Source organism: Caloenas nicobarica, chromosome 7 (assembly GCF_036013445.1).
Source record: "Caloenas nicobarica isolate bCalNic1 chromosome 7, bCalNic1.hap1, whole genome shotgun sequence".
Lineage (NCBI taxonomy): Eukaryota > Metazoa > Chordata > Aves > Columbiformes > Columbidae > Caloenas > Caloenas nicobarica.
In genome coordinates this window covers 29,870,313-29,895,388 of record NC_088251.1, presented here as the reverse complement: position 1 = coordinate 29,895,388, position 25,076 = coordinate 29,870,313, and the positions used below count along the sequence as shown (strand labels likewise).

General features: G+C 38.3%; 2 protein-coding genes across 17 annotated transcripts in view; one reads left to right on the top strand and one right to left on the bottom strand.

Annotated features, from left to right (window-relative positions):
- WAPL (WAPL cohesin release factor) overlaps nt 1–25,076 on the bottom strand; it is a 151,580-nt gene that overhangs the window by 114,779 nt on the left and 11,725 nt on the right. The gene's annotated exons all lie outside the window — the stretch shown is intronic.
- Nucleotides 519–24,617, top strand: OPN4 (opsin 4). Of its 13 annotated transcripts, none has more exons than XM_065638873.1 (15): nt 519–615; nt 708–828; nt 2,248–2,332; nt 3,030–3,090; nt 6,959–7,116; nt 8,151–8,293; nt 10,207–10,340; nt 11,529–11,732; nt 13,570–13,741; nt 14,645–14,809; nt 15,967–16,074; nt 17,219–17,399; nt 20,520–20,672; nt 21,201–21,269; nt 22,592–24,617. In XM_065638873.1, the coding sequence occupies exons 5-15, from the start codon at nt 7,111–7,113 to the stop codon at nt 22,781–22,783; spliced, it is 1,527 nt and encodes a 508-aa protein (XP_065494945.1). In that variant the 5' UTR covers nt 519–615; nt 708–828; nt 2,248–2,332; nt 3,030–3,090; nt 6,959–7,110; the 3' UTR covers nt 22,784–24,617. The 13 variants fall into 13 exon arrangements, with proteins under 13 accessions (XP_065494945.1, XP_065494947.1, XP_065494943.1 ...); XM_065638875.1 differs by having other exon boundaries at nt 2,096–2,332; nt 8,154–8,293; XM_065638871.1 differs by having other exon boundaries at nt 2,096–2,332.

The following is a 25,076-nucleotide window of genomic DNA, read 5'->3' as shown; positions in this document are numbered from 1 at the left end:
TTTTTTTTTTTTAACTGAAGAGCAGAAAAGGATGATGTCAGTGGGGTTTATCCCTATTTTTTGTTTATTTTTAGAAGCAGACCAACAAATAATCATGACCTAAATTCTACAAGACAGAAGTGCACACGAGCACATTGTTACATACCAGAATCTATTTGAGTTCGGACAATTTCAGCAGAACTGTACACATGCATCTTCTTTAAAAGCAGACTACAAAAAACTAATTCACCAATACAGTGAAAATAAACAGTAAGGTCTAATATTAAAGACAGTGAACCCAATCTTTTAACTTCTTCGTCTTGATACAAGGATAATGTGGATATAGCATTAAAATTCAGACATAAATCTGTCAAAGGCAAAAAAGATAAGAGCACTTTTAAGTGAGCATCAGTTTTATACTGTCATTAAAGTGGGGCTGGACTCTGGATGGAACAAGCTTCAAACTGGGCATGTGCGGACCCTGTCGTCTCCTGTATTTAAATGGAAACCGCTGCTGCTGCCCTTTGCTAAGCTGAAGATGGAGTGAAGCAATCTGAAGCTCTAGTGAGAAATTCTACACCGGATCTCGCATTATTCCAGAGAATCTGACAATCTGCTTTACACACACAGGAAAAGGTAAATTGGCTGACTTAATAATTCAGAAGAGAGCTTTTCTTTCTTTGTTTTTGCTTAGATTTTGTTCACCTGAATAATCAGCCCATTCTAAGGGGGATCTCTTGTCCCTCTGAGGACCCCAACGGCACCAAAATTGTGGAGTCCTTCAATGCATGGAATGACTCGGAAGCCAATGCCTACACACTGATGGACCTGCCTCTTGGACCCCCGACAGTAAGTGTTTTCTGTCACTAAAAGCTGTAGTAAGTAGTTCTGCTGGCAAAGCTGGCATTTATAGAACTGTAAATGGGCATTTAAGGTGCATGTACACATTTAATGCTGTAATGCAATAATGAACAACATAATGAAAACTTTAAAATTTCCTTTTTATTCCTTTAGCTATTTATTTACTGTAGAAAGGACTGTAGAAGCAGTGTTTTTCAGCAGTTACATGGGCAGAAGACGGAGGAATGTCTAATGGCAAAGTACTCCCATATATGGTGTAAACTATCAAAACAACATGTTCTTCTGCATTAAACAGCTGTTTAGCAGTTCAAACACAATGCTTTCGTGTTACTATTCAAGATGGAAATACTTGTAATTTCTGTCACAGTCTGTAAGTGCAGTGAAATGCTTATGTAAATGTTACAGTTGTTATTTGCAGTTATCCAAGAGAGCTGTTCAGAAAATTTTCCCAGGTAAGTTCTATCAAAGCACTTTCTCAGCCGTTAAGTACTAAACAGAATGAAAATTTCCTCAGAAGTGTGAAGGTGAGAATCTCTTAGGATGACGCTTCTGGATGGAATTTATTTGGGCACACTAAAAATATTCTCCTTCCTAACCCACAAGCCCAAACCAAAGGAGCTCAGAAGTCCTCTTTCTGGTTGTGTATCTCAGTATACTTTAGGACTACGAAGTCTTCTTCACCTGCTCTTTATACAAAAATCTGTTTAAAAGTGAAGAATAAAAAAATGACCCAAGCTAATTTTTTAAGCTTTTAAAAACTGAAATGCAACTTAAAATCTTGATGTGGTCACACCAAGTGTTTTCATATGGCCTACATAACACAGTGGACACTTAAAAATTGTGTCTAAGTTTCAAACACTCCCAAAGTTTTTAGGCATACAGGATGTTGGATTGGGTGTTTCAGTGTGATCCTAATTTATAATGAAGGACCAGTAAATATTTTATTATTCGCATGGTAAAAATGCAGTCTTTTTATTTATTTTTTTTCTTAATAAAACCTGACTGTGTGCAGTGTATTACAGAAAATAAACAGAGAAGTGTCCTGAACCAAGGCACTTACAAATAAATTAGATGGATAACATATGAAAGAGGATAGATTGCAGAACACAGCAGGGAGGGAGAAGAGGAACTGGAGAGCACATAGCAAAATGGAAAAGGATTGCCGGGACAGAGTGTTTTATATCGGAAAATTAAAACTGGATTTTTTTCCTTATCTGCTAGAAGAGGTAAATAGCTGTCCGTTTCTTCTCCCTAGGTCAAGTGAAGGTATTTTCAAACTTTTGCATTTTAATTTGACACAAAGATTGATTTAAGAGAGTTTCAGGACTGAAAGCAATATGTGCTGCTTGTGTTGAAATTAAATCCGGAAGACAAGATACAAAATCTGCTATCCAAATTGCTCAACAGGACAAACATCATCTATGGAAAGCCCTGCTGCCTACTGGAAAGAGGGCTTAGCAGTTGGCATCACCCTGCTGAAACCATAATTGAGGTGAGATTACACTCCTCTTTGTGCTGCCTGTCATCATAGAGCAAGTGCCTACAGAGGCAACCTCAGAAATCAGAGCGGAGCTGTGAGGCAAAATAAGTGCTCTCAGTTGTTTGAGGCCCTTTGTAGGCAGGCAGTACAAACACTGCATGTAGAAACCCTAGGAAACTACAGTATTTCTGTTCTGATAAATGCTCTAAACTATATGATTTGTTGTAATGAAAAAGGCCTAACACTGCTATTGGTTGTGTAAGTCGTACTGTGTAAATAAGTGGTTCCATTACCTGTGTTTGTAGGAAAATTAAGAACAAAGAAACCTGATACATTGCCAAAGTCAACGTGGGACTGTTCAAATCCCTAAATGACTTTACGAGGATTTCTTCTTTCCCTATAAGTATAAACTAACCTTGCTTTATACTCTTGCCAGGAGAATGTGAGGAGTGGGCTATATCAAATATGATTTCTATTCAGTACAAGTATTTACATGCATGTCCCTGTTCCTGCCATGTCACTGCTAGCTTTAGTAGGACTTCAGTAGTCAGTGTCTCCAAGTGAACAGTAATCGGGCGATATTGGTTTTTTTCTTTGACTGAAAAAGAACAGATTTCGTTCCCCCCGCCTCTCCCCAATAATAGTTGAACTGTGTTCTTTGCATGTGAATAAGCAAAAAAGGACAACAAATATTTTTCTCATGCTACAGGCAGTGGGGTCAGGCTTGGACTTTCAAAAACGGTGTGTCTTCTATTAGAAGTTAGTAATAGGTGAGATGGATTTGTTGTTTTGTGGTGTGTTTTGGTTTTGGGTTTTTTTTAATCAATTATGAAATAACTATTTAGAAAACCTTCTCTTTAGAAAAATGTATATAATAAACAGATTCCCAAGACAGAATAGATGCAGGCATCTAATATTCCTGAGCTTTATATCTGATCTGGACTTCCTTCTAACCTGGGCAAATCACTTCAGAATCGTGGTTTTGTCCTGACTGCAAAGGAATTCCTTTATCCTTTTAACTCTTTTCAGACCAGTGTCTTGCAGGGTCTTGACAAACTCCGTACTGAAATACAAGTTCTGCCCTACCCTGATGTTTCCTGTGGCTGACTCATTTTTACCCCCTCTCTGCTTGCACGAAGCCTTAGCAGAAGGAACTGTGTGCTGCTCTCCTGCTGAAGCAGCTGGCTGGCTCCTCACATTGGCCCTCTAGGAAGAATTCTGCCTCCCTTGTGACCAGCTGTGGCAGCAGGCCATAAATATAGAATAATGAGGCTCCATGTTGTGCTGCAGCCTCTACAGACAAGTCCGGAACAGTGAGGAGTTACACATATTTACCTGTCAAACATTTCGTTTTCTCCAGAGTCCCAAAAAGCATCTCAAGTTTGTAAGTCTCAGTCAAGTTTACTGAATGGTAACTGAAAACAAGGTCAGTTCTGGCTTAGCTGTTTTGTTGTAGGCAGTAGACAAGCATTCCTTTAGGGAGAACAAAGAGCATTTTAAGAAGGCAGGGTGCATTAAACCTACCTGTTTCCCTCTATTCTAATGTTTCCATAAGGACACACTCAAACCTGCTGGAAGGAAATACACTAACATAGAGCAGCTTCTGACTTCATAACTTCTAGCCACCAACTCTACTGAGGCAAATGATAGAGTAGGATTTAGAAAGGGATTACACCTGCATATGGAAGATAAAAATATCCTCCACTAAGATTATCCTTTCAAAGGGATAACAACCCTGTTTTAGGGTAAAACCCAACTGCTAAGACTCTGTTCTGAAAATGGAATTCCCACGTGACTGTTCATCATTCATGTTTCACAGCTCTGTGAAACAGCCAGTCATGCCTAAAGACAGGTTACTGTTTTGTCAGGAATGCTGGTCTGAATCCGTGTGGCACTTCCCAAGCTCCTTACCACACCAAAATTGTCCATCTGATTATGCAAAACTACAGTGTAAATAAATAATAAATAGCAAGTGACGTGCCTATTACAGTTTAAAAACACAAATTATTTTATGATTCTAGCAAAAGGCCACTTTTCATGTATACTTGAACAATATTATAAAACTTGCTTTTAAGGTTGACTAAAGTGCTGTCCTTGGTTAGAAGGTATGTTCTCCAACTGACCCTTGGTACTTACTGTGAAGAAATTTTGTTACATTACAGTTACTACCTTGATGTCCCTGACAGTTTCCATGACTCTTTTGTTTGCTTGCTTGGGAAATGTGCATTATTGATACTGACTGTCAGGAAGTTGGTGCTTCCCAAAGAATTGTTTCCTACAGAATTAATACCAGTCTAAGCCACCTACAGCACAGTAGGCCCATGAATATACTGGCACCCAGTGGTCCAAAGCCTCAGGTACAAGCATCTTCTATTTGTTGACTCAGGAAAGCTGTAGTCCATTGTCCTTCTACTGGAAAATGTGCAAACTTTTAGCTTCCAGTTCAGTTTCTTTGTGCATCTGGTGATGTTTTGAACCATGTTACATTAAATAAACTGTGGTGTTATATCACTTGGGGGAGAAATAATGAAGTGCTGGTTTTGCCTGTTCATTTTTCTTCATTATGAGGTGTTTATAGAAAGAAGGCTGAACAGAAAAACATGCATGGCAACAATACTATGTGTCATCAGTGCCACTGAAATAGTTGTTCAGAGTATCCTCAAAGGACAATTGCTACAGTGGGGATGGCAGCAGCGGGATTTCTATTCTCTCCTGCCAACCAAGTACTTATACTGTGGGATGACAACAGAAAACAGAGAACAAACAAGCCTAATCTGCTGGAGAAACTGAATACGTAAAAGCTTTGGGAACTGTCTGATTTATTGACTAACCTGCTGGCCTGATTTCCTCTAGCACTATCTTTTTTCCCCTGTCCTTTCTTTTTACATACAATTCCCTTAGAAGATCTAGAGCTGAACAGGCACGTGTTTTCATCTTCTGCTAAGGAAACTATGCATGCAACTTTGTGATGAATGTGCGGTACTTAGGCCTGATCTAATGCCTTGTCAGTCAACTAGCACCTTTCTTTGACTTAAGCTTTGAATCAGACCAGCATTTCCAACAAAAACAGCAAAATGAACCTTTAAAATAATTGTCTTTTTCCTCGTAGAGAACAGCCAGAGTTGGACCCCATGGTAAAAATCCCAAGCCTACAGGAAGTGCACACTAAAATGTGAATTTACTCCTCTTTGCCACAGATCTTTTATTTGCCCATATATTTATTATTATTTATGTCCTATCCCTGCTCCTATATAACTATTTTTCCTTTATTTTTTCACACCTGACATTTTTATTGACTCTGAACTTGTCTCATTCCTGAATAAGTAATTTTGAAGTATTCCACTGACCCTGAGACAACCTTTCTTCTCTTGTGATTTCTCTGTGTATTTATATTTCTTTTAAATTTTTCCTTGTCCTTAGTACTCCACAAATTTAATTCAAATTAAAGCCATTTTAATCTGTTCTTTGTAGCCAAAACAAGCTCCTTTAGTTCCTTCATTTCTGTTACCTTGATCAAGTTCTGATTAAATGGATGGTTACAGGGAAAAACATAAGAAATCCCCATTCCATTAATAATCATCACTAACTCTATGTAGAACAGCAATTAAAAAATGTTCTAGCCACAAGGCTAAGGAGAAAAAGGAAACTCCAAATCTAACTTATTTAAAACTGTTTTTTCTCAGACTCTCCCTCTCTACTTGCTCTTAGTATGGGATTTTGTTATTTTGCTGGCAGCATGTTAAGCACAGCAATTTCTACCTAGGCAAGATGCCCATTGCTGTTCATGATGTGATGCCAACTTATTTGCTGCAGGAACCTGAAAAATAGTCATGATACTGTCATTCAGTTAGTGTGTCAACCTAAACATTTTCCTCCAATTATAATAACACCCAGAGCCACCTTTTCTCTCTCTGAGATCAGAGTATTTGTCCAGCATTTGATTGCTGCTAATGTAGAAACCCAGGGAGTGTGCTCTAGTTGTTGGGGATGGCTGCGGGTAGATCTTCAGCACACAAGCAAAGACAATCTCTTCCAGGATTCCAGACACTCCTGGGGTTCACCTCTTGGTACCAGCACACTGGTTTTAAATACGCGCTGCCTGTGGTAACTTCAGCCCGATCTTGGAGATACATTCAGACGTAATATCTGCTTCTGTTGTCTGAAAATACCCATTTCCTTTCATAACTGGGATGTCGTCAAAGGCATTTCTGAGTCACACTCTAACAGTGAATGCCAACTACTAACACAATTGTAGCTTAAAAGGGAGAACTTCATACCTACCTCTGTGCACTTTCCTCCTTTCCTACCAGCAACCTTCCTTTTCCTGGGAAGGAATGACAACATATGACAGCTGTGCCACCCCCTGCCAGCGCTTGTGATTGGAAAGAACATATCCAGCCTCATAGCATGATTTAAGCTTGATACAGGCACAGACCTTGGTACAGGCAATTCCCTTGCCCTCAATCCTAGGCCATATACAAGTTGGCAGGTTTCACTGCAGGCAGGCTACAAACAACTCGATATCTCTTGAGCTTTTCCCAACCCTGGTGTGATTCTCATAGCCCAGCAGCTGAGGAATGCCATGGCCGCAGCTTGCAGGCTTGAGCTCTGAGCAATGGTCATGGCATGCAATTCCAGAGAGAGTGCCACCCTTGATGAGAGAAGCCTGGCTACGAAGAGGAGACTGGATCTGTCCACGCAGATGAATGAGGATGGGGCTTGCTATTTTTCACGGGTCCATTAGCTGGTTGGAGCTGATGCCAAGACATATTTAGGACAGTAGCAGTTGCATGGAGGTGAGTGGTTACGTCTCCTTGTCTGACCTTATATCAAAAGGCAGCAGAACAGTAATGGTTTGGATAGCTGTTCTTCTCTCCTCTTCAATTTATATCAGGTCATCCTGCTTCCTGGGTGCTAGCCTATTGTTTGCCTCATTACTAATCTGGGATCACTTGGCCTGAAATGTGTTTGTGGCTTCTGACACTTCACTAAAAAAGGTTTTTAAATTATTATTTAAAATGCTGTGGTCTTCAGACTTAGCTACTGAATTTTACTATGAGCTATTAGTTGATTAAATGCTTTCATCAAGTGCTTTATCACATACTTCACAGAGCAAAATACCTACATTCAGTGCAGAGCAAAACCAGAATTGGTATGGAAACCAGGCACAAGGTATAAAGGACCTGCATTTTCATTTTTCTGATCCTTAATTTAGTTTCCAAAAGATTCTTGTTCAGTGCTGTTAGGATTTTGGTAACAAAGTCTTGAGGGCAGGTCACAATTCAGTGTTATTCAGTGGGAGAAAAGAAATAGCCATCCTACTGAAGGAACAAATGCATGTTTATCCATAGAAAATCATTTCTATGTAGCTAGAGAAGTCTAGCCAGCGATGTCAGAGAACAGAAATCACACATCACAGGTACAGAAACCTTCCCAAAATGAAAACTACAGAAAACTTACTTGCTGTTAAGTACTGCATTACTTGATGCGAGATGCAATGGAAAGGGTCCCTTTCTGCCTGTCGTCTTCTTCTCTACTCCTCTATATTCTTATGTTTCTTTTGGGAAAGAATAGATCGGGTTTTTTCACCACAGTTCCAAACCAACAGTAAACATATAAACTGCCCTTTACCCTTTGTACTGCTGATGGCATATTTATCTCCTGAAGATGATAAAAAGTAAATGTAATTTGAAAGTAATTAGCTTATTCTGACTTTTTTTTTGCCTGCTGTATTTTTGCATTCTTGACCATTTCCTCTTCTAGAGAAGCACATGCCAGCTTTTTCAGTGAAGTCTGACAATGTACTTATGACCTCTTGTTTATTCCACAGAAGATGACAGTGCAAGATGTTCCTGGTGCCTTTCCTACAGTGGATGTCCCAGACCATGCCCATTATACAATTGGAGTAGTCATTCTTCTAGTGGGGATCACAGGAACTCTGGGTAATTTCCTGGTCATCTATGTTTTCTGCAGGTACCTTTCTTTTGGATGTTTTCTTAAACACTCAAATTTACAAACAGTACCTTCACTGTGCTCTGCAAATGCAGCACAGGCATACTATGAGACTGTTACACAGATATAGTAAAATGCACCAAGAGACGTTGCTGTGGGAAAAAAGTGGCAACCTGCCACTTTCCTCTGACTTCCTCCCATTAACCATAACCAGAGACAAATTGTTAGTGACATTGCAAAGAATCCCTCAGATATGGCAAGCAATAGAAAAGCAGCCAAAGCAGAAACTTTCCAGTGATTTTTTTTCTACTGGTTCAACTGTTTCTGCACTGGTCTGATGGGATGTTTTGCACTGGTGTTTCCCACGTATCTTCTCTAGTTTAGATGTTTCCTTTTTCCTGCTGCTTACTACTCAGTTTCATTTCCCCTTCTGTTCATTACTGGCCATGTCTCTTGTTTTCACATTTTCTAAGACTTGGCTTATTTCCTTTTAACTGAAGCTACATTCCTACTTTTATATCTGAAGGAAACTGGATCTCTGACTAAAATGTGATATTTTCACCATTTCTGTTCACTCATCCTGTTTCTGTTTTGTCACACTGGGGCAGAGCATTGCCGTGATGTCCAGGCCAGTGAGCACTAATGTAATAAACAAAAACAACAGAAGTTATATGATAATTTGGCTGTGTTAACTTAAATCACTGGAGCATGTGTGGTAGTCTGGTTTTCGAGACTACATTTACGTGGTGCATTAAACGGCACCATGTATGCCTCTTAATGCACAGGTATGTGCATTAAGAGTAGATACCAACATTTAAGTGCGAATGACATGGCCTTAAGAACAGAAAAGGTGTTAGCATGCAGACCAGATATGTGAGGATGAAGTACATGAGCCACCTCAGCTCTTTGGCTGGTCCCACACAGGAAATCCAGTCATGGCAGTTGCAGTTCCACTGGAGGACACAGTTTGTCTTCATTTGAAGATGTTATGAAGACAGAGAGGGATACTGATAGCAAGGAAACAAGTACATCAGAAGTTTGGAGAACATATCAGATGCCCACAAAGCAGTCTCCAGTAATGGCAAACTGTAGCTGCCTGAAATAGAAATATGTTCAGTAACTTTGTAGACTACTGAACAAATATAAGCAGCCCATAAGCATCTCCTAATAATATCTCCTTGCTCCTAAATTGACAGGTAGTTGACAGTAGTCCTAGTGATTGATTCTGGATCAGTGCAAAGAACTTTCATTTATTCTGGTATTTTTCAATTGTGTCTAAGACTGAAAATTTGAGAAAGGAGCTAAAAAGTTACACTAAGCCCCAAGTTGAGGAGCTCTCAGTTGAGCTTTTATGTGTACCCTTTAAAACACTGTACCATAGTATTATGAATAACATACACAGGCAGGATACACTGAAGGCTCGCTATTGATCTCTTTAAAGTCAGTGTCTGGGCCAGCAAAATGAGTGTCATAGAGAAGAACTGATGTAAAACAAAATGCTTGATGTGGTACCTAGTGAGTTTGTTTAATCCCTGGATTTGGTAGTCACTGTTGATCTTATCAGCAGTAGAAAATGCGCTCTCCTCCTCCTGCTTAACATGACCCAGATCCAGCAAATCCATAGAGTACAGGAAGTTTAATTTCCTGTTAATCATGGACATGCAGTGCACTGGGTCAGGATATTTAAAGAACAATATGATTTATCCTCAGCATTAAACTGGTTATCAAAACAATCCTCTAATGTGAACAGGAGTATAAGAGTGTAAAACTGAGCCTTGCTTATGTTCTCTCATGAGGCAACCGAGAAGCACTCTGCTCCAACTTGCTATGTAGTTTGCGTTGATATTTGCGAAGCTGTCACAGCTCACAGTAAAGAGTAACAACATAATTCACAGTGCAGAAGTGTTTAGCAACTTTCCTTCTGATCTCTGTAGGAGTAGGAGCCTTCAGACTCCAGCCAACGTATTCATCCTCAATCTAGCTGTTAGTGACTTCCTGATGTCTATTACGCAGTCTCCAGTTTTCTTCACCAACAGCCTCCACAAACGCTGGATTTTTGGTGAGAAAGGTTTGTATATATTCTTTCTAAGATATCACTAAGTTATGTTCTTACCCTAGTGGCAGTTAATCTATTACACTATTGTCTTATCCTCAGGTATGCTTGCAATATGGAGAACATTTCTCAATATTGTTTCAATGTTGACACAAATGTATGAACATTTTTGTCTGTGTGCAGTGAATACCTTCCCACCAGGGAGAGGAAAATTACAGACATGAGATAGATATAAAAGCGACATTAGCAATGTAAGACACAGGACTAGTCTTCCTGCCAGTACTATTCCCCAGTCATCTCACAACTTAGTTACTGGCAGAGTCCTATGACAAAGAAGCACCACCCCGCAACAGATCAGCTTAAAAGCTCTTAATTACCTGTTCTGGGACTTGCACCTGGCAAGCGAGGCAGGAAAGCCTAGCAAAACTGAGTTTTCACAACAGAAATATTAACTGAACATTTCCTGGGCAGTAAGAAAATGTGGCATGAAGCTGCTTTCATTCTTCCTATATAACTGCAGTAAGAGGAAGACTAGTCTTTGCCTTTTGAACAGGTATTGACAGAGAGGGAGGTCAGAGCAGCAGTGTTGCTGTTTTGTTCTCTGGTGACCAAAAGCAAATTTTTTTTTTTTTAGTTCCACAAAGCGTTCAGTTGCATGCATGTTAAAATAAAATTAAAAACAAACAAAGAAAAACCCCGTGAAAAAACCACCAACTCCTGCTTTTAATCATTAGGTTGTTTGAATAATTAAAATCACTCATTAATATATTCATAGTCTGCATATTTACTTGACCTTGAGATATAAATGGTTCCATAATATCAAAGTAGCTATAATCCATTGTTAAGCAAAACAGCTGTTTCTATGGGAGCTGCAGTAAAACTGGAGTTAAACAAGATATTAATGACTGTTGAAATGATCCCACTAGAAACATCAGAAATCAGTAAGTGAAAATATGTTAAGTATCACCGTCTCTAGCAATTCAAGCAAACAAAATCTTTGAAGTTTATTTCCATGGATAATGTCATTAGCAAGACAGACAGCAGATTTGAAATAGCATTACAACTGCAGGAAAACTCAAGTTCCATTACTTCACAAATTCCAGAAGACATTAGTTCACAAGAAACACAGACTTGAACTCTCCCAGAAATTAATTAGCATGAGTAGATTAATTTCACTGCTACTTCTGTCATCTTCATTGAAAGGCTGTGAGCTGTATGCCTTCTGCGGAGCTCTTTTTGGCATTACATCTATGATCACTTTGATGGTGATTGCCTTGGACAGATATTTTGTCATCACAAAACCTCTGGCTTCTGTTGGAGTGACGTCTAAGAAGAAGGCCCTAATAATCCTGGTAGGAGTCTGGCTGTACTCTTTGGCTTGGAGCCTCCCACCCTTCTTTGGATGGAGTAAGTGAAATGGAATAAAAGGTTTTTTTCCCTCATAGCACTGGATTAAAGATTGGTTACACTTATAGAAGAGGGTTGAATTAATGGCTTGCATACTAGGCTTGAATAAATCAATTTGAAGAAAACTGATAAAATACATATTGAAACTGAAGATCTCTAATCAAAAGAAAAAATTCCAGTGTGTATTACAGCGTATTACATGACAATGGCACTTTTCCTTAAGCTTATTACTTACTGAATGAAGAACAGTAAACAAAGTCAAGGCCAAAATTTATGAAGGATGCATCTGCCCACCTACTTCTGTTGAGCCAAATTCAACAATATGAAAGTGAAATAAATGTGTGTTTTTCTGATCACTTTTTTCCTCGCCAAAGGCACTGTGTAAGATAGTCCTGTCAATCTAAATTTCTTTATAAAAGAGGAGTGCAGTCTGAGTATTTTGTGCAAGTACATCTTCAGTGAGTCCTGACTGTGTTCTAGATGGGCAAATTGCATTAGGTGTTGGTCACATTCTCCATTCAGCCATTGGTATCTTCACTAAGACTTCCAATAGGGATAGCATTTAGCAATAACTACCTAACTAATTTGCTTTTGTAAATGTGAAATTTATGCCTGCAAATTGGAACACACATATAGCATCTTGACCCTTGCAACTTTGTAACAAAGGGAGTTTCTGTTACTCTTCCTCATTTGAATCTGCCTCACTACCATTTATTTGTTTTCTGTGAGCCTCTAGTTTCAGTCAGTACGTTAGAAAGAACTCATCATTCAAAACTCCTGCTCGTTATTGTGCTCCCTAATTCCAGAAGAGAATGTGTCAGCTCAGCTGAGCTGAGAATATAGCAATGTTTGATTTGCACAAAGGATGCTGCAACCAACTCAGACCCTGAGTAGAATTTCAGCAGATTTTTGTTATTGTCTTGTTATTGTCATTCTGGTCCCTCATACACATGAAGCACGTTTAAGCAGGCAAACTGCAATACTGGGAGAAGCAACTCTTAGTTGAACAAGGAGCTGTTAGAACGACAAAATGACAATACAGTCTTACATTCTTAAGTGGAGAAAGTGGAATAATTGCTTGAAGGGTGTTATTACCTTGTAATTAGATTGTAATAGTATCCACAGTACTAACTCTCATATGGTAATTAGATGCATATGAGCATATCTGGTGCAATATGTTTAAGAATTCAACAGAAAATATCACTGTAAACCGTGCAAAGTAAAATACAAAGGTTAAAAGTTATTGCTGTTGACTTCTTCACAGTTTGACACAGTTCCTTTAAGGAGATTATATTTTATGCCAGGCAAAATATGTATGTTTGGGTTTTTTTTCACTTGTACTCAAACTTTACTTTGACAAAATTAGTTTGATCTGCACAATACATCTCTCTCCTTTGCACCGTAAATTATCTGCGCAAGCTTAAAAAACTGGTGGCTAGAGCAATCAGTTTCATTTCACTCCTTGGGAAGGTGGCAAACTGACATGACATGAAGACATTTAAAAACAATACAGGTCAGATCCAAGACCCACTGAAGTTTGGAGAGATGCCCTTTGACTATGTTGAGCTTTAAACAATATTCCAGAACTGAAACAAAATTATTCACTTTTCCAATCTGAAGCCTTAGATTGCTAAACTTAAATACAATAGGGCCACACAGTAAAAGGAAAAAAAAAATGAGGTGCTTTAAATGAAGAATCATGTATGCTTTTAAACTCTTTTCCCCTCTAATAGAATAGGACTAAATGCCGTGTTATTCTGAGTATTTTTCTCCAAGTTTTGGACTCACAATAAGAAGCAATCCATGGCTTATGACTTCTCCTGCCCTTTTTTTCTAGGTGCGTATGTTCCTGAGGGTTTGCTGACCTCCTGTTCCTGGGACTACACGACTTTCACACCATCAGTCCGTGCCTACACGATGCTGCTTTTCTGCTTTGTCTTTTTCATTCCTTTGATTGCTATCATATACAGCTACATCTTTATATTCGAGGCTATCAAGAAGGCCAACAAGTAAGTAGCAAACAGTCTTCAGTTTTTACCTTCTGGTTAAGTGACTGTTTCTTTTCTTGAAACAAAGACTAACAGAAGAAAATTGGGAAGCTTTTCGATTTTAATTTGTTTGCACGACTAAGACGGGAAACTAATCAAGAATTCTGTCAATAGCCAACATGGTAAGAATTATGATCCTTAGAAAAGCATTCCTGAATTTAAACCAGAGCTGTTCAGTATATTGTCTAATGACATGGAGAAGGGTATGAGTAGCAGGAACAGAAATCTGAAGGATAAGGAAGGACTACAGAAACTAACCAACCAAACGAAATACTACAGGGACATCAGAGACATGTAACAATAGTGTATCAACAACTATTCCACAGAAAAACAGATGGAATTGAACTACAAATTCCATGTTTAACAAAGGGTGAAAAATATGTAAAACATTTCATCACAGGTCTCTGAAACAAAAACTATTGTAAAACTAAAGGCCAATGTCTGCTACTACATTTGTAATCTGTAGATATCTGTCCTGCAGATATCAGCATATCTAGTCCAAGAGCTCAGAAGCACAGGGCGAGAGGAAGGTAGCAAAATCAGATCAACGGAAGCAAAGGCTTCTCCAACTATATTTAATATTGCGTTGTTCAATTGGCTTGAATGCCTGACCTATGTGGAAATTCTTCTGGTACAGGACTATTTTCTTCACTGACGCACATGTGAATTTTGCCATTGATTAGTGCAATAAAAGTGCATTGAATTGTGACAGAGCTGTCACATACATACATTAACACACCTTAAAAGTGCATGACTTTTAGCATGAAATACCATAAGAGTAATCGTTGCCCCATTTTATGAAGCTATTTGCTCAATTCCCTACCTCCTTGGTTTTTTTTGCTGTTATATGTTTATTTCCCCCAGGTCTATTCAGACATTTGGATGCAAACATGGAAATAAAGAATGCCAGAAACAGTATCAGAGGATGAAAAATGAGTGGAAGATGGCCAAAATTGCACTGATTGTCATCTTGTTTTATGTCGTTTCATGGTCACCATACTCTATTGTTGCTCTGGTAGCTTTTGCTGGGTAATTATGAATATATCAGCAAAGGAATATTCAGTGAAAGCAAAAGGTGTGAAATTGTCGAAGACAGATGAAAGTCAAAGCTACCTGTCAAGTTTAATGCCTGAAGTGCATCCAAAACATTCATATACTTAGGAGTGACAGTTAACAAATGAGGCACATGCTGACTGTGATTTTTTCTTAGTTTGACTTTAAAAAGAAAAAAAAAAAAAAAGAAATCAGGAAGGTTATTACTGGCAATATAACATTACCGTGCTGATGATTTCTGAATGCAGATTCTCTATGCTGGGTTATTTGAACCATATGAACTCTATTTAGCAGCAAAATGCTACATAAGGTGCCCCAAAAGATCCACTCAGGGGCTGATTCTATTTTCCTCCTTTACTTACAAAAGCCTGTTCATTTTCTTGTGTTACATCAAGCTGCTGAAATTCCTTACATGTATAAGCAAGTTCAAAATTAGTACATACTTCTATTAGGAAGCTTTCTTCTGACCAAGACCTTATGGGTTACTTCAAGCTGTCTTCAAAAATTAACTGGCTGATAGCAGCATGGCAGATAGACATCAATCATATAATTCTTTAATCCTTTAGAGTCACATCATCTGCATATATGCATGGTCACAGTAATACACGAGTATAACATATGACACGTGAAAATACTTTCCCTTCACTGTTCAGTTCAGAAAAATACTTTCCTTTCACTTCTCAGTTCAGATCAGGCAAAAAATAAAGTTTGAATAGGAAAATAGGTTTATCAGTCATCTGGCCCTATAATGCCTCATCCTGCACACCTATTTAGTAATACATTACTCAGCAAGTATATCTGCTGAGTTTGGAACAGATACTCTGATGAATGCACATTCACTTATTGAAGGCTTTGTCCCTAGAATAAAAAACATGGGAATTACCACCATCCTGAGTCATAGTAGTGAACTGCTGTGAGAAGCCTCAAGAAAATCATGTTTCTTAGAAATGCAGTTAGATTGGTGTTGATCTTTACAGTCAAATGACGTAAAATTCGTTCTCTCACAGTTTGTGTACAGAACTCCACCGTTTACTCTCTCTGGAGCACTAAGAAAGTACTATGTTGTCAGTGTATAACTACATAGACTACACAGAACTCAATACTAAATATATAATACATTTGCACTACTCTAGGTATTCTCATGTCCTAACACCCTTCATGAACTCCATACCAGCCGTGATTGCCAAAGCTTCTGTCATCCATAACCCGATCATTTATGCCATCACTCACCCCAAATACAGGTAAGTTCACTCTTATAAGCTATGTTTAATATAGCAAAGAAAATCAGACAGTAGCTTGGCACTTTTTGGACTAGAACCTGAACTCCGCTCTACCTGCTCATTTTACTTCTGCAGGACAGCCTTGCTTTCCCCAAAAAAACTTCTCAAGGCCATATAAATATCAGTGGAACTTGTACTTAGAACAAATTACGGTACAGATGGGAATTAAGAGATGTTTATGGATACTGATCTGTACTTACAGATTACAGGATAAAAGATGGAGACCTTTCCACCTCAAAGGAAAGCACCATAAAGTTTTAAACTATTGATCTGTCAGCGTTGCAAATAGCAGTTTGTTAAATTAACCATGCCAATGAGAGATGCAATTCCATAAAGTCAAGCTACCTCTTCCCTTCCCTGTTTTGTGCATCTTCCCCACCTTTCTTCAAGCTTTCATTTTTCAGATAGTATTTCTTCTGAGCTGTAACAGCTAGGGTCATTATCATATCAGGTTCAGATGCAGGCTGTGAGGTCTAACGGATGGCAGCAAAACCATAAATATGTTGCTGTTTCACCCTTTACAAAGACCTGCTGGGGAACTGGATAGAGAAGAGGTGAACATGAACATCTGAGTGGGGAAGGCTTGGGAGGAAAACGAAAGCTAGGCAAAAGAATTTCCTTATATTGCATACGAGGAAAGAAATCCTGTAATATAACTGCACTTTTTAATCCAACTCCACAGATAGCTGGCAAACAGACGAGTAAGAGGAAGCTAGAATAGCTGCTTAGGGGAAGATTAAAATAATTCATTATGTGGTACTTCCGCAAGGTTCAGTTTAAAGGGACAGAATTTTATTTTTGCCCTGATTAAGCTGAAAGCAGATAAAACATCATTTTAATAGCTCGCTTCAGTTTGAAGAGTTATACTTTAATGCCCTTTCCTGCCAAGCAATAAATTTGAGTTCTGCAGAACACTGTGAATAAATGATCTTGCAGGGTGATTATATAGGAGATATTGGATGTCTGGAAAACTCTTTTTGTACCCAGTAATTTTCCAGTCCATGCAGCATTAGTTCACCTCTCTGAATAAATGCATTGTTTATGATGACTGAATTTTTGTGCTAACAGAAAAAAAATCTGACTGGTTCTACCTCTCATCCATTAGAAAAGCCATTGCAACATATGTTCCTTGCCTTGGATCCCTGCTGAGAGTTTCTCCTAAAGACTCACGGTCTTTCAGCAGTTATCCCTCCTCCCGACGAGCAACTGTAACCAGCAGGTCTTCTCAGATAAGTGGGCCGCAGAAAGGAAGAAGGCGACTGTCTTCTCTCTCTGACAGTGAATCAGTAAGGGAGACAATTCCCATACATACATTTTTAATTGCAAAGCAATTCATTTTCATATAGAGTCCTTCAAAGTGGTAGATTCTTTCGATGAAAGGCATCATGGTGATCATTACAAGGGCTCCAAAGAAAGTAGAGAGACAAAGTGAAATAAAAGACAGAAGGCTGACATGTAAAACCAGAATGTAGATCTTCGTATTCTTGAGGGTTTGTGACATTGAAGAAAGAGTGGAAAGATGGAACAATAGAAATTTTAGAAAGTGAAGCTTAGAGTCAGAGCACCCTTGAAATTCTGATCATACTCCTAGGACATACCTGTCTGACCACAGATTTGGAGCCTTGTCACACACAAAAAAGAAACTGCTGGTCACTAAATAGTTCTCTGGTGAAAGCAAGCTTATAATGAAAGAGAGAATGTTTTCTGAAAGTGAAGTGGGCTGTATTTGGAAACATTCATCATCAGATTTAGACAAATCAGTAAATCCATTACAGAGCCATTCTCACAGAAGACCTCAACAGCTTGCTGCTGCCAGTCTAAGTGAAGCCAAATGTTTTGCACAGCAGCTGGAAACAGGGCAAATATTTGTCATCCTAGGCTCTCTCTTGCAACCCAAAGTTACATTACTAAGTAACTAGGCACATTAATTAGTTCTTTGCAATTGTTTTAAATCAGATTTCCAAATATATGAAAATATATTTGATTCCCTCAGTGATTATTTTTCACAGTCAAGATAATAATTGTATCTATCCCACTCAAGTGCTGAATTCTGACAGTTGTTTTTAACAGTGATATTTCAATTTCTTTGCACTCTATATCTTTTGACTTCTTGGTCCCATCAAAATGAAATTATTCTGGCTAGTAGCCACCATTCAGGAGGAATGTTTTAAAATTGGCTAATAAAACCCCAAACATTTTATATTGCATCTCGTAGATCGTGAATCCTGATTTTTAAAAAAACCCAACAGACTCCTTCAGTAACACTGTGTTCTTGTACTGCTATCAGTGCTGGGGAAGGGGAATGATACAAACAATTCAACAATTCTTTTTGCTTAGGAAAGCAACTCTTAATACTTGAGGTAAAACAGTGGAATGGAGAATGAAAATTACCCAGAATAAAAAATTCCAAATAATTGGGATGCTTCAGTCTGAAATTTTCTATGAGCTTTGAGTAAATCTCGATCTTGTTCAGAACAATGATAGAGTCAAGTTTTTCTGACAAGAATATATGTTTCCCTTAACTATTTGATTTGACCATATCTGACTTATCAGCAAGTAATATCAGTTTAGGTGAAGTAAGGGCTCAAGTTTAAAAGAAACTTGCTTCAGCGCTCGCTGATAATTTATTTCAGGCTTTTTTGCATCATATGGGGCTCAATTAAACTATAAGATTTCAAGACATACACTCAAAATCCAAAAATGCAGTACATATCCTGCCATGGATTTTATGTTGAGGCTGGTCATCAAACTGTAAGCCAATAAACTATCTTTATGTATTTTTTTTCTACTCCTGTGCATGCAAAGATATTCTGCACGTTGGAAAATCCTGAAGAAACAATTTCCAGACAGTTCTTTCCAATGAAAAGGAGCCAAGCTCCAGAACAGATGCTCAGAAAACAAAGTTGCTTCCATTTTAAAATTCAATCGAATAGGACTGTAAGTGCTAATACACTCTATGCACGGAAGGGAAAGTACAGTACACGTTAAAAAAAAATGCTGGGAAAATAGCCTAGCTCAACTTCGTTTGTTTCAGCAGGAAAACATATGTTTAGATTGTCCTTCTGGATGTTTTGTTATGCTCTTCTAAAAAATCTTCCATTGAGACATTTCGGTCTGGAGACACTTCACTCCGTAGATTCATCTTCATCATTGCTTCCTCAAGAGTTAGAAAGCTGCTTCTGAAAATACAATCTTGATTGTCACTGTTCCAAATTAAATCCATTTTTCCTTCCCCTGCTTCTGTGTTGCCCTTATCCTTTCCCACAGTTACACAAAAAAAGATCCCGATCCTCCTTAGAAGCAATCAATCTGTTATGTATTACAATTGTCATATAGCATCACCAATCAGGATTCTGTCTTAAAAGCAACAGACTTATCAGGCCAATTTCTCCAATGCCATCAATGTTCAAGTTTTTCTACACCTCTTATTTTTATTTTCTTCTCTGGGGAAAGTTTATCAAAGTATCAATAATTGAAAGTATCAAATATTGAAAGTATCAATAATTGCTTTAAGTATTTTCAAGCAATTATGTATGCTCATCTGATGGAAGCTACATCCAAAGCACACAGATTGCTTATGAAAAACCCTTGCTGCATGAAAAACATTTAAGAAAGTATATTGCACTGTTATGTTGCCCCATTTTAAGGCAAGGTGCACTGTCAAACAGAAAATAGGCTGGTTTGCCGTAAGCTGCTCATCACAACCCCAGCAGCTGTTTCATTGTTTCATTATGAATTATAGAATTCTGTGAAATTCTGTGATTCCTCATCATTGTAGTGAAAAGGATGACAGAGTGAGGAAAAGGAACTTTTTGACTTACAGGAAATTCTGGTGGATTGGGGGTTTTTGTCTTTTTATTTTTCTGTTTTCCCATTAATTGGAACAAAGTTTATAAAACCAGGGCTCCTTCATGAAACAAAATATTTCTAAAGAACTGATTCTGCAGTTGTTTCCAAGGAACCGATTCTGCAGTCCCCAGGCATTTCCTTCTATTTATTTCTGCTTCCAACCACACCACTTTGGCCCTATTTCCCCCAAACACCTGTGTTTCCTCATCAGGTATTTTATGGAAATACTCTCCTCAGAGCTACAAGGTGCATCAGAGAAGTTTCAACAACAGTAGATAAAGAAACTCTATTTTGTTTGAAAATTTGCAGTGCATCCTGTGGAGGAAAAAAAAAAAAAAAGAGCCAAATTTTAGACTCAACAGACTTGATAGTTTTGTTTGTATCTCTTATAAGCAAAGACTTTATGAAGTCATACATGGCATAACTTTTGTGAAATGTCTTTTATACAGTGTCTGCCTCTTTTACAATTCCTGTCTGGGTAAAACTGATTCTCATGGGGCAAAATGGAATGAAGTCTAAGGAAGCTAAAGTGATTGTTTTTGCTGTACTCATTTTAGGGCTGTACTGACCCAGAAACCAATACCCTCAGTGTGTTCTCCAGACTTGCTAGTAGGCAGATTTCCTATGAAACAGATAAAGACACAACTCAAACTAGTGACCTAAGAGCCAAACCTAAACTGAAGAGTCATGATTCTGGGATATATGAGAAGGTAAAAGACTGCGGAATATCTAAATTGTCTGACAACTGGTAGGTTAACAAATCTGCACATTTTACCATAATTAATCATGAAGGTTCCTGCCAAGAAGATGGAGATAACCTATGAGTTAACACAATCAGTAATGACTTACAGGCTGTAAAAGGTCATCAGCTTTTTATTTCCACCCTGGTTCATTATTCAGCCGTATTTGTTGCATTTTTGACAAGCAATGGTGCTGTTTTAGTGAACTTAGCGTCTGAATAGTATGTTGTCTTGTGTCTGAAGTATGTGTTCTGTAATATTTGTATTTCACTGTCCAAATTACTTGGTCAATCTTTCTGTTATCTCGCCATTTGCTATCAAATGAAAACATACAGTGAAAGGTAAAAACCAAGGCTATATTTAGCATATCACTACTTTTCAGTCAGTCCTCTGCTATCCCCAGTTTTCTTTTTACTGTACTTTGTATTTTATGTATGTAAAATATTGTGACATACCTATATGTCATTTATCTCTTTCTTATTTGTGTCCATTTTTCAGACACGTGTAAATATTGAAGACATATCCATGGAGGAACTGAATGCCAGAGAGTACACTACTACACCTACTGTAAGAACTATTATTTTAACACTTGGAATGAGTCTAACTAACCAAAGGAACAAAAACTAATGACATTCCCAGTCTCTGAGGGCAAATTAAGTTATTTTTTGAGTTGCAAAAATTAAACGATACTCCCACTAGAATATAGAAAAAATATGACTACAAAGGGTAGATCATTGCTGAAACTAAGCAGTAAGAGAACACATGCTACAGGGTTCTCCTTTAAGTCCAACCACTTCAAGGAATTTGAATATTTTCTTGAATTCAGTAGGTTCCCTGTTGAGGTCTGTGATTTTCTTACTGGAGCATGGAAGCATTCATTTTGTGCCATCTTTATAGGAATAATATACACAGTAAGCTGAGATAGCCATTCTGATGGCTGTACCTCTGAGACAGCCATAGTCTTGTGGGAAGTACTACTGTGCAAATTGACGCTGTTAACTATTTAATGCTCTGTTTTGAGTAGCAGCAAATATTTTAAAAATGCAACTTGGAGGAAATCAAGGTAAGTTTTTGAAACATGCCATATCGCTTATTCAGTAAGATGTTGTGTTAGCGTCTATTTCTTCTATGTATCAAAGCTACAGCATAGTGATAAAACCTTTTTGACATCTGCCACAAGCGAGTTGACTTGTTCTAACTCTCGACAGACAGGGAAATAAAAGACTTGACAGGTGAAAACAAGACAGTTTTATCTTTGCAGTATCAGCCCCAATGTAATATAAACATCTTAAATTATCTTATTGTTAGTAGTAAGCTATTGCTAGCCTGATTCTAACACTCTAATTTTTTGGTCCTGTGCAAGTGACAGCTAACATTGCTATTGTAAAAAAATGCTTATTAATCTTTCCCTCAATTCCTGTTTTCAATTCATTCTCTAGTTTGCTTCCCCCTTCAAACTATTCATGCTGTTATCACTACATCGTACATCACCTCTTGCCCAAATGAACCTAAACAGTCCCTCTTTATGGAGGGACTTCTTCCTTCATTGAATTAATAGACTGTCTGAGCACATTCACAGCACTTTTGTTCATAGTCAAATGTGCTGTCATTAGCCTGGTTTTCATCAAAGTAGACCAGCTCTTAAGTAGCAAATGCAAAGTCTGTGCTTTAGTACATTAACTTGTTTAACATGTTTTTTTCTTTTAAATATTCAGGAAGAATTCAAAAGATGTTTAGATCTACTTTTTCCTCCATCTTTTAAGTTTGGTTTTGAGTTAGCCGTGGGGATCAGCAAAGTGCTTATCTAAATATATGCAAGTTTTTCACAGATGATGCAACCTGATCTCCTTGTAGATGTTTGTGTTTTCCATTTCTTTTAAATCTTTTAGAGAGCTGAAAACCTGAATGGTACTGAACAAAGAAAAGGAGAGTCTCACCACAGATCATCTGCAGCCCAGTTACCCAGCATTACAATAACATACAGCAATGTCCAAGGAGCAGAGCTGCCCTCTGGGTACAGCTCTGGTTTCCTGTATCCAAAGATCAACAGCCATAAGCAGAACAAGAAGTCCAACAGCTAAGTGAGTGGTGAAAGCCAGAATGTCATCTTAGCCAATACCTCTGGAGCAACTATGGACCAGCTGAATCCAGAACACCTTCCTACATTGTTCTGAAATGCTCCTACACAGACACAAGACAAGCAAGGAGAAAAGCAAGGGGAGTAAGCTTTTCAGCATCAGAACTCTCTCCAGTCACTCACTTCTTGAACTGAGTGTCATTGTAATTTTATTATCTCTTTATGCAGCTCATGAACCAATTTCTTCCACTTGGATTTTAGTCTGCTCAGGTACGTTCCACAACTGCGTGGATCTTACCTACAAGCCTCCTAGGATTAACTTGAGAGGAAAAGGAAAGATGAGATTCAAAACTGACCTTTGTTCACTTAGTGTAGTTTTAACTTCAAGGCTATTACAGAGCTAAAGCTGAGAGATTTGGGGAAAAACATACATTGCTCCCTGAAGATGATTTCTTCATTGTTGTGAAGTTCCTCAACCAAATGAAAACCTCATCACACAGTCTGTGCTCCCTTCTCTCATAAATGACACATTTTCCCTAATTTTCTTCTACAATCCAATTAAAAGGCAATGCACTCGAGCAGTAATTTGAAGTCTCAGATCTTTATTTTAATTTCTGAGACTCTGAGGGAAGAGAAAGGAATAACACTGCGGACAAGGCTATGGTCCTTTCCATTCTTTTTCCAATGGTCACTTAGAGACCAGTTTAACCCACTCTTAGCTAACCTCCCTAGAGCTACAGGGAAGTATTAAGAAACTCCTTCTGACGTTCCTTTAGGAGGTTTCATGAGAAGAATGCAGAATTCAAAGCAATGTTTATACTGAAATGTCTTATGGTTAAGTCAATAAATCTGCCTTCTCACACCGCAAAGTGGTTTACATTTAGATGTGCTTTTCTAAAGTACATCTTGGGAGGAGAAGGGTTAGTTCCCTGAAAACAGTTGTTCTAGAGATGAGCGGAATCTGCACTGTCTCCATTTTAGCACTGTAATAGAAAAGAGATGGAAAGGAGCTATTATAGTTCTTCCTTTCACCTACCACAACCGGATATTGTCTCCAGGCAGAGGGCAATATTAAACTGATAATATATACAGCTAGCAACAAGGAGAAAGAAGGGAGAAAAAATATCATCTTCAAACAGTAAGTGTGTTCAAAGATACTCTGCAAGTCTGAAGAATTTTATTATGACTTACTGCTTAGGCTTTTAAAATTATTTAAAAACATAAAGCATGTAATTCTTCCCACTCTTTGTCATAAAGGCCATTCACACCAGTCAAAACTGGGAACAAATGCTAGCGAATGCTGCCTATTTCATACAAGTAAAAAAAGGCTGAACCTCTCAAGAAAACAGGTCAAAACTCACACGTGCTGTTTCATGTGTTAATAAGATGTGCATGGTATGTGTCCTTAAAAGCTAGACCCTCTGCTCCTGTCATGATTTTGTTCCAAGTAGTATTCTTGAAGACTATTCTCTGCACTCTTTTGCATTCCCTTCCGCTTTTAGAGGACATAAAAAGAATGCTTCCATGGCTAGAAAAGCCTTACAAATCCACAGCATGTTGTTCTCTGTATCCTTCAACTCCAACACGTACTGGAGATTAGTTTGTATCTATAAAAAGAACTACAGCTGTTCATGCTCATCTACTTACAAGACGCTTGAAAACCACATATTAATTAGGGAGAATTTGTTTGGGAGCACTTCGAAACTCTTGTGTGTACTCCCTGTGTAGCTAACAGCTTTGCCTTTACCTCTACTGAGACTATAAAAATCATTCAGGAGAAAGCCCACAAAATTCATTTCACCTGAATAACTCTCTAAATGATTCACATTGTAACCCCAGTGGCATTTGGAATAAATCATTATTAGTTCATATTTCAACTCATCTTAGCAGCTTTATTTGTGTCCTGTATCCTCTACTTGGCAGCCATTCTTTCTGCTTTGCTGTCTCTTTACACCCTTTAACACAGATGACTGATGGGATTAAAATAATTTAGGACTGAGATGATTCATATTTCAGTTAAAGTCAACTGTACAGCCTGTTCTGCACTGGAGAGAGACCGCCTGTAGTTTACCATGCACTTGGGTACGTTCCAGTGACTTGGAGGTTTGAAAAGACCCAAGCAGAACTGAGGCGCTTCCCTTTGGCCTTTTGTGCTACAGCAGCTGTTCACAGAGCAGCCTGCTGGCAATGGCAACAGCAACCGGTGCTGTGAGTTAATAGATGAGCTCTTCACCTTGAGACAGCTCTCATGAGCTCAGGCTCAAATTCAGACTTGGATCACAAGTGAACATGTTTGG

Excerpts from the sequence above, each read along its gene's own strand:
- OPN4 (XM_065638869.1), top strand. The coding sequence starts at position 802 with ATGGACCTGCCTCTTGGACCCCCGACA. Across the intron at positions 16,075-17,218 it reads ATCACTCACCCCAAATACAG|AAAAGCCATTGCAACATATG; the intron begins GTAAGTTCACTC and ends CTCATCCATTAG. Across the intron at positions 21,270-22,591 it reads AGTACACTACTACACCTACT|AGAGCTGAAAACCTGAATGG; the intron begins GTAAGAACTATT and ends TAAATCTTTTAG.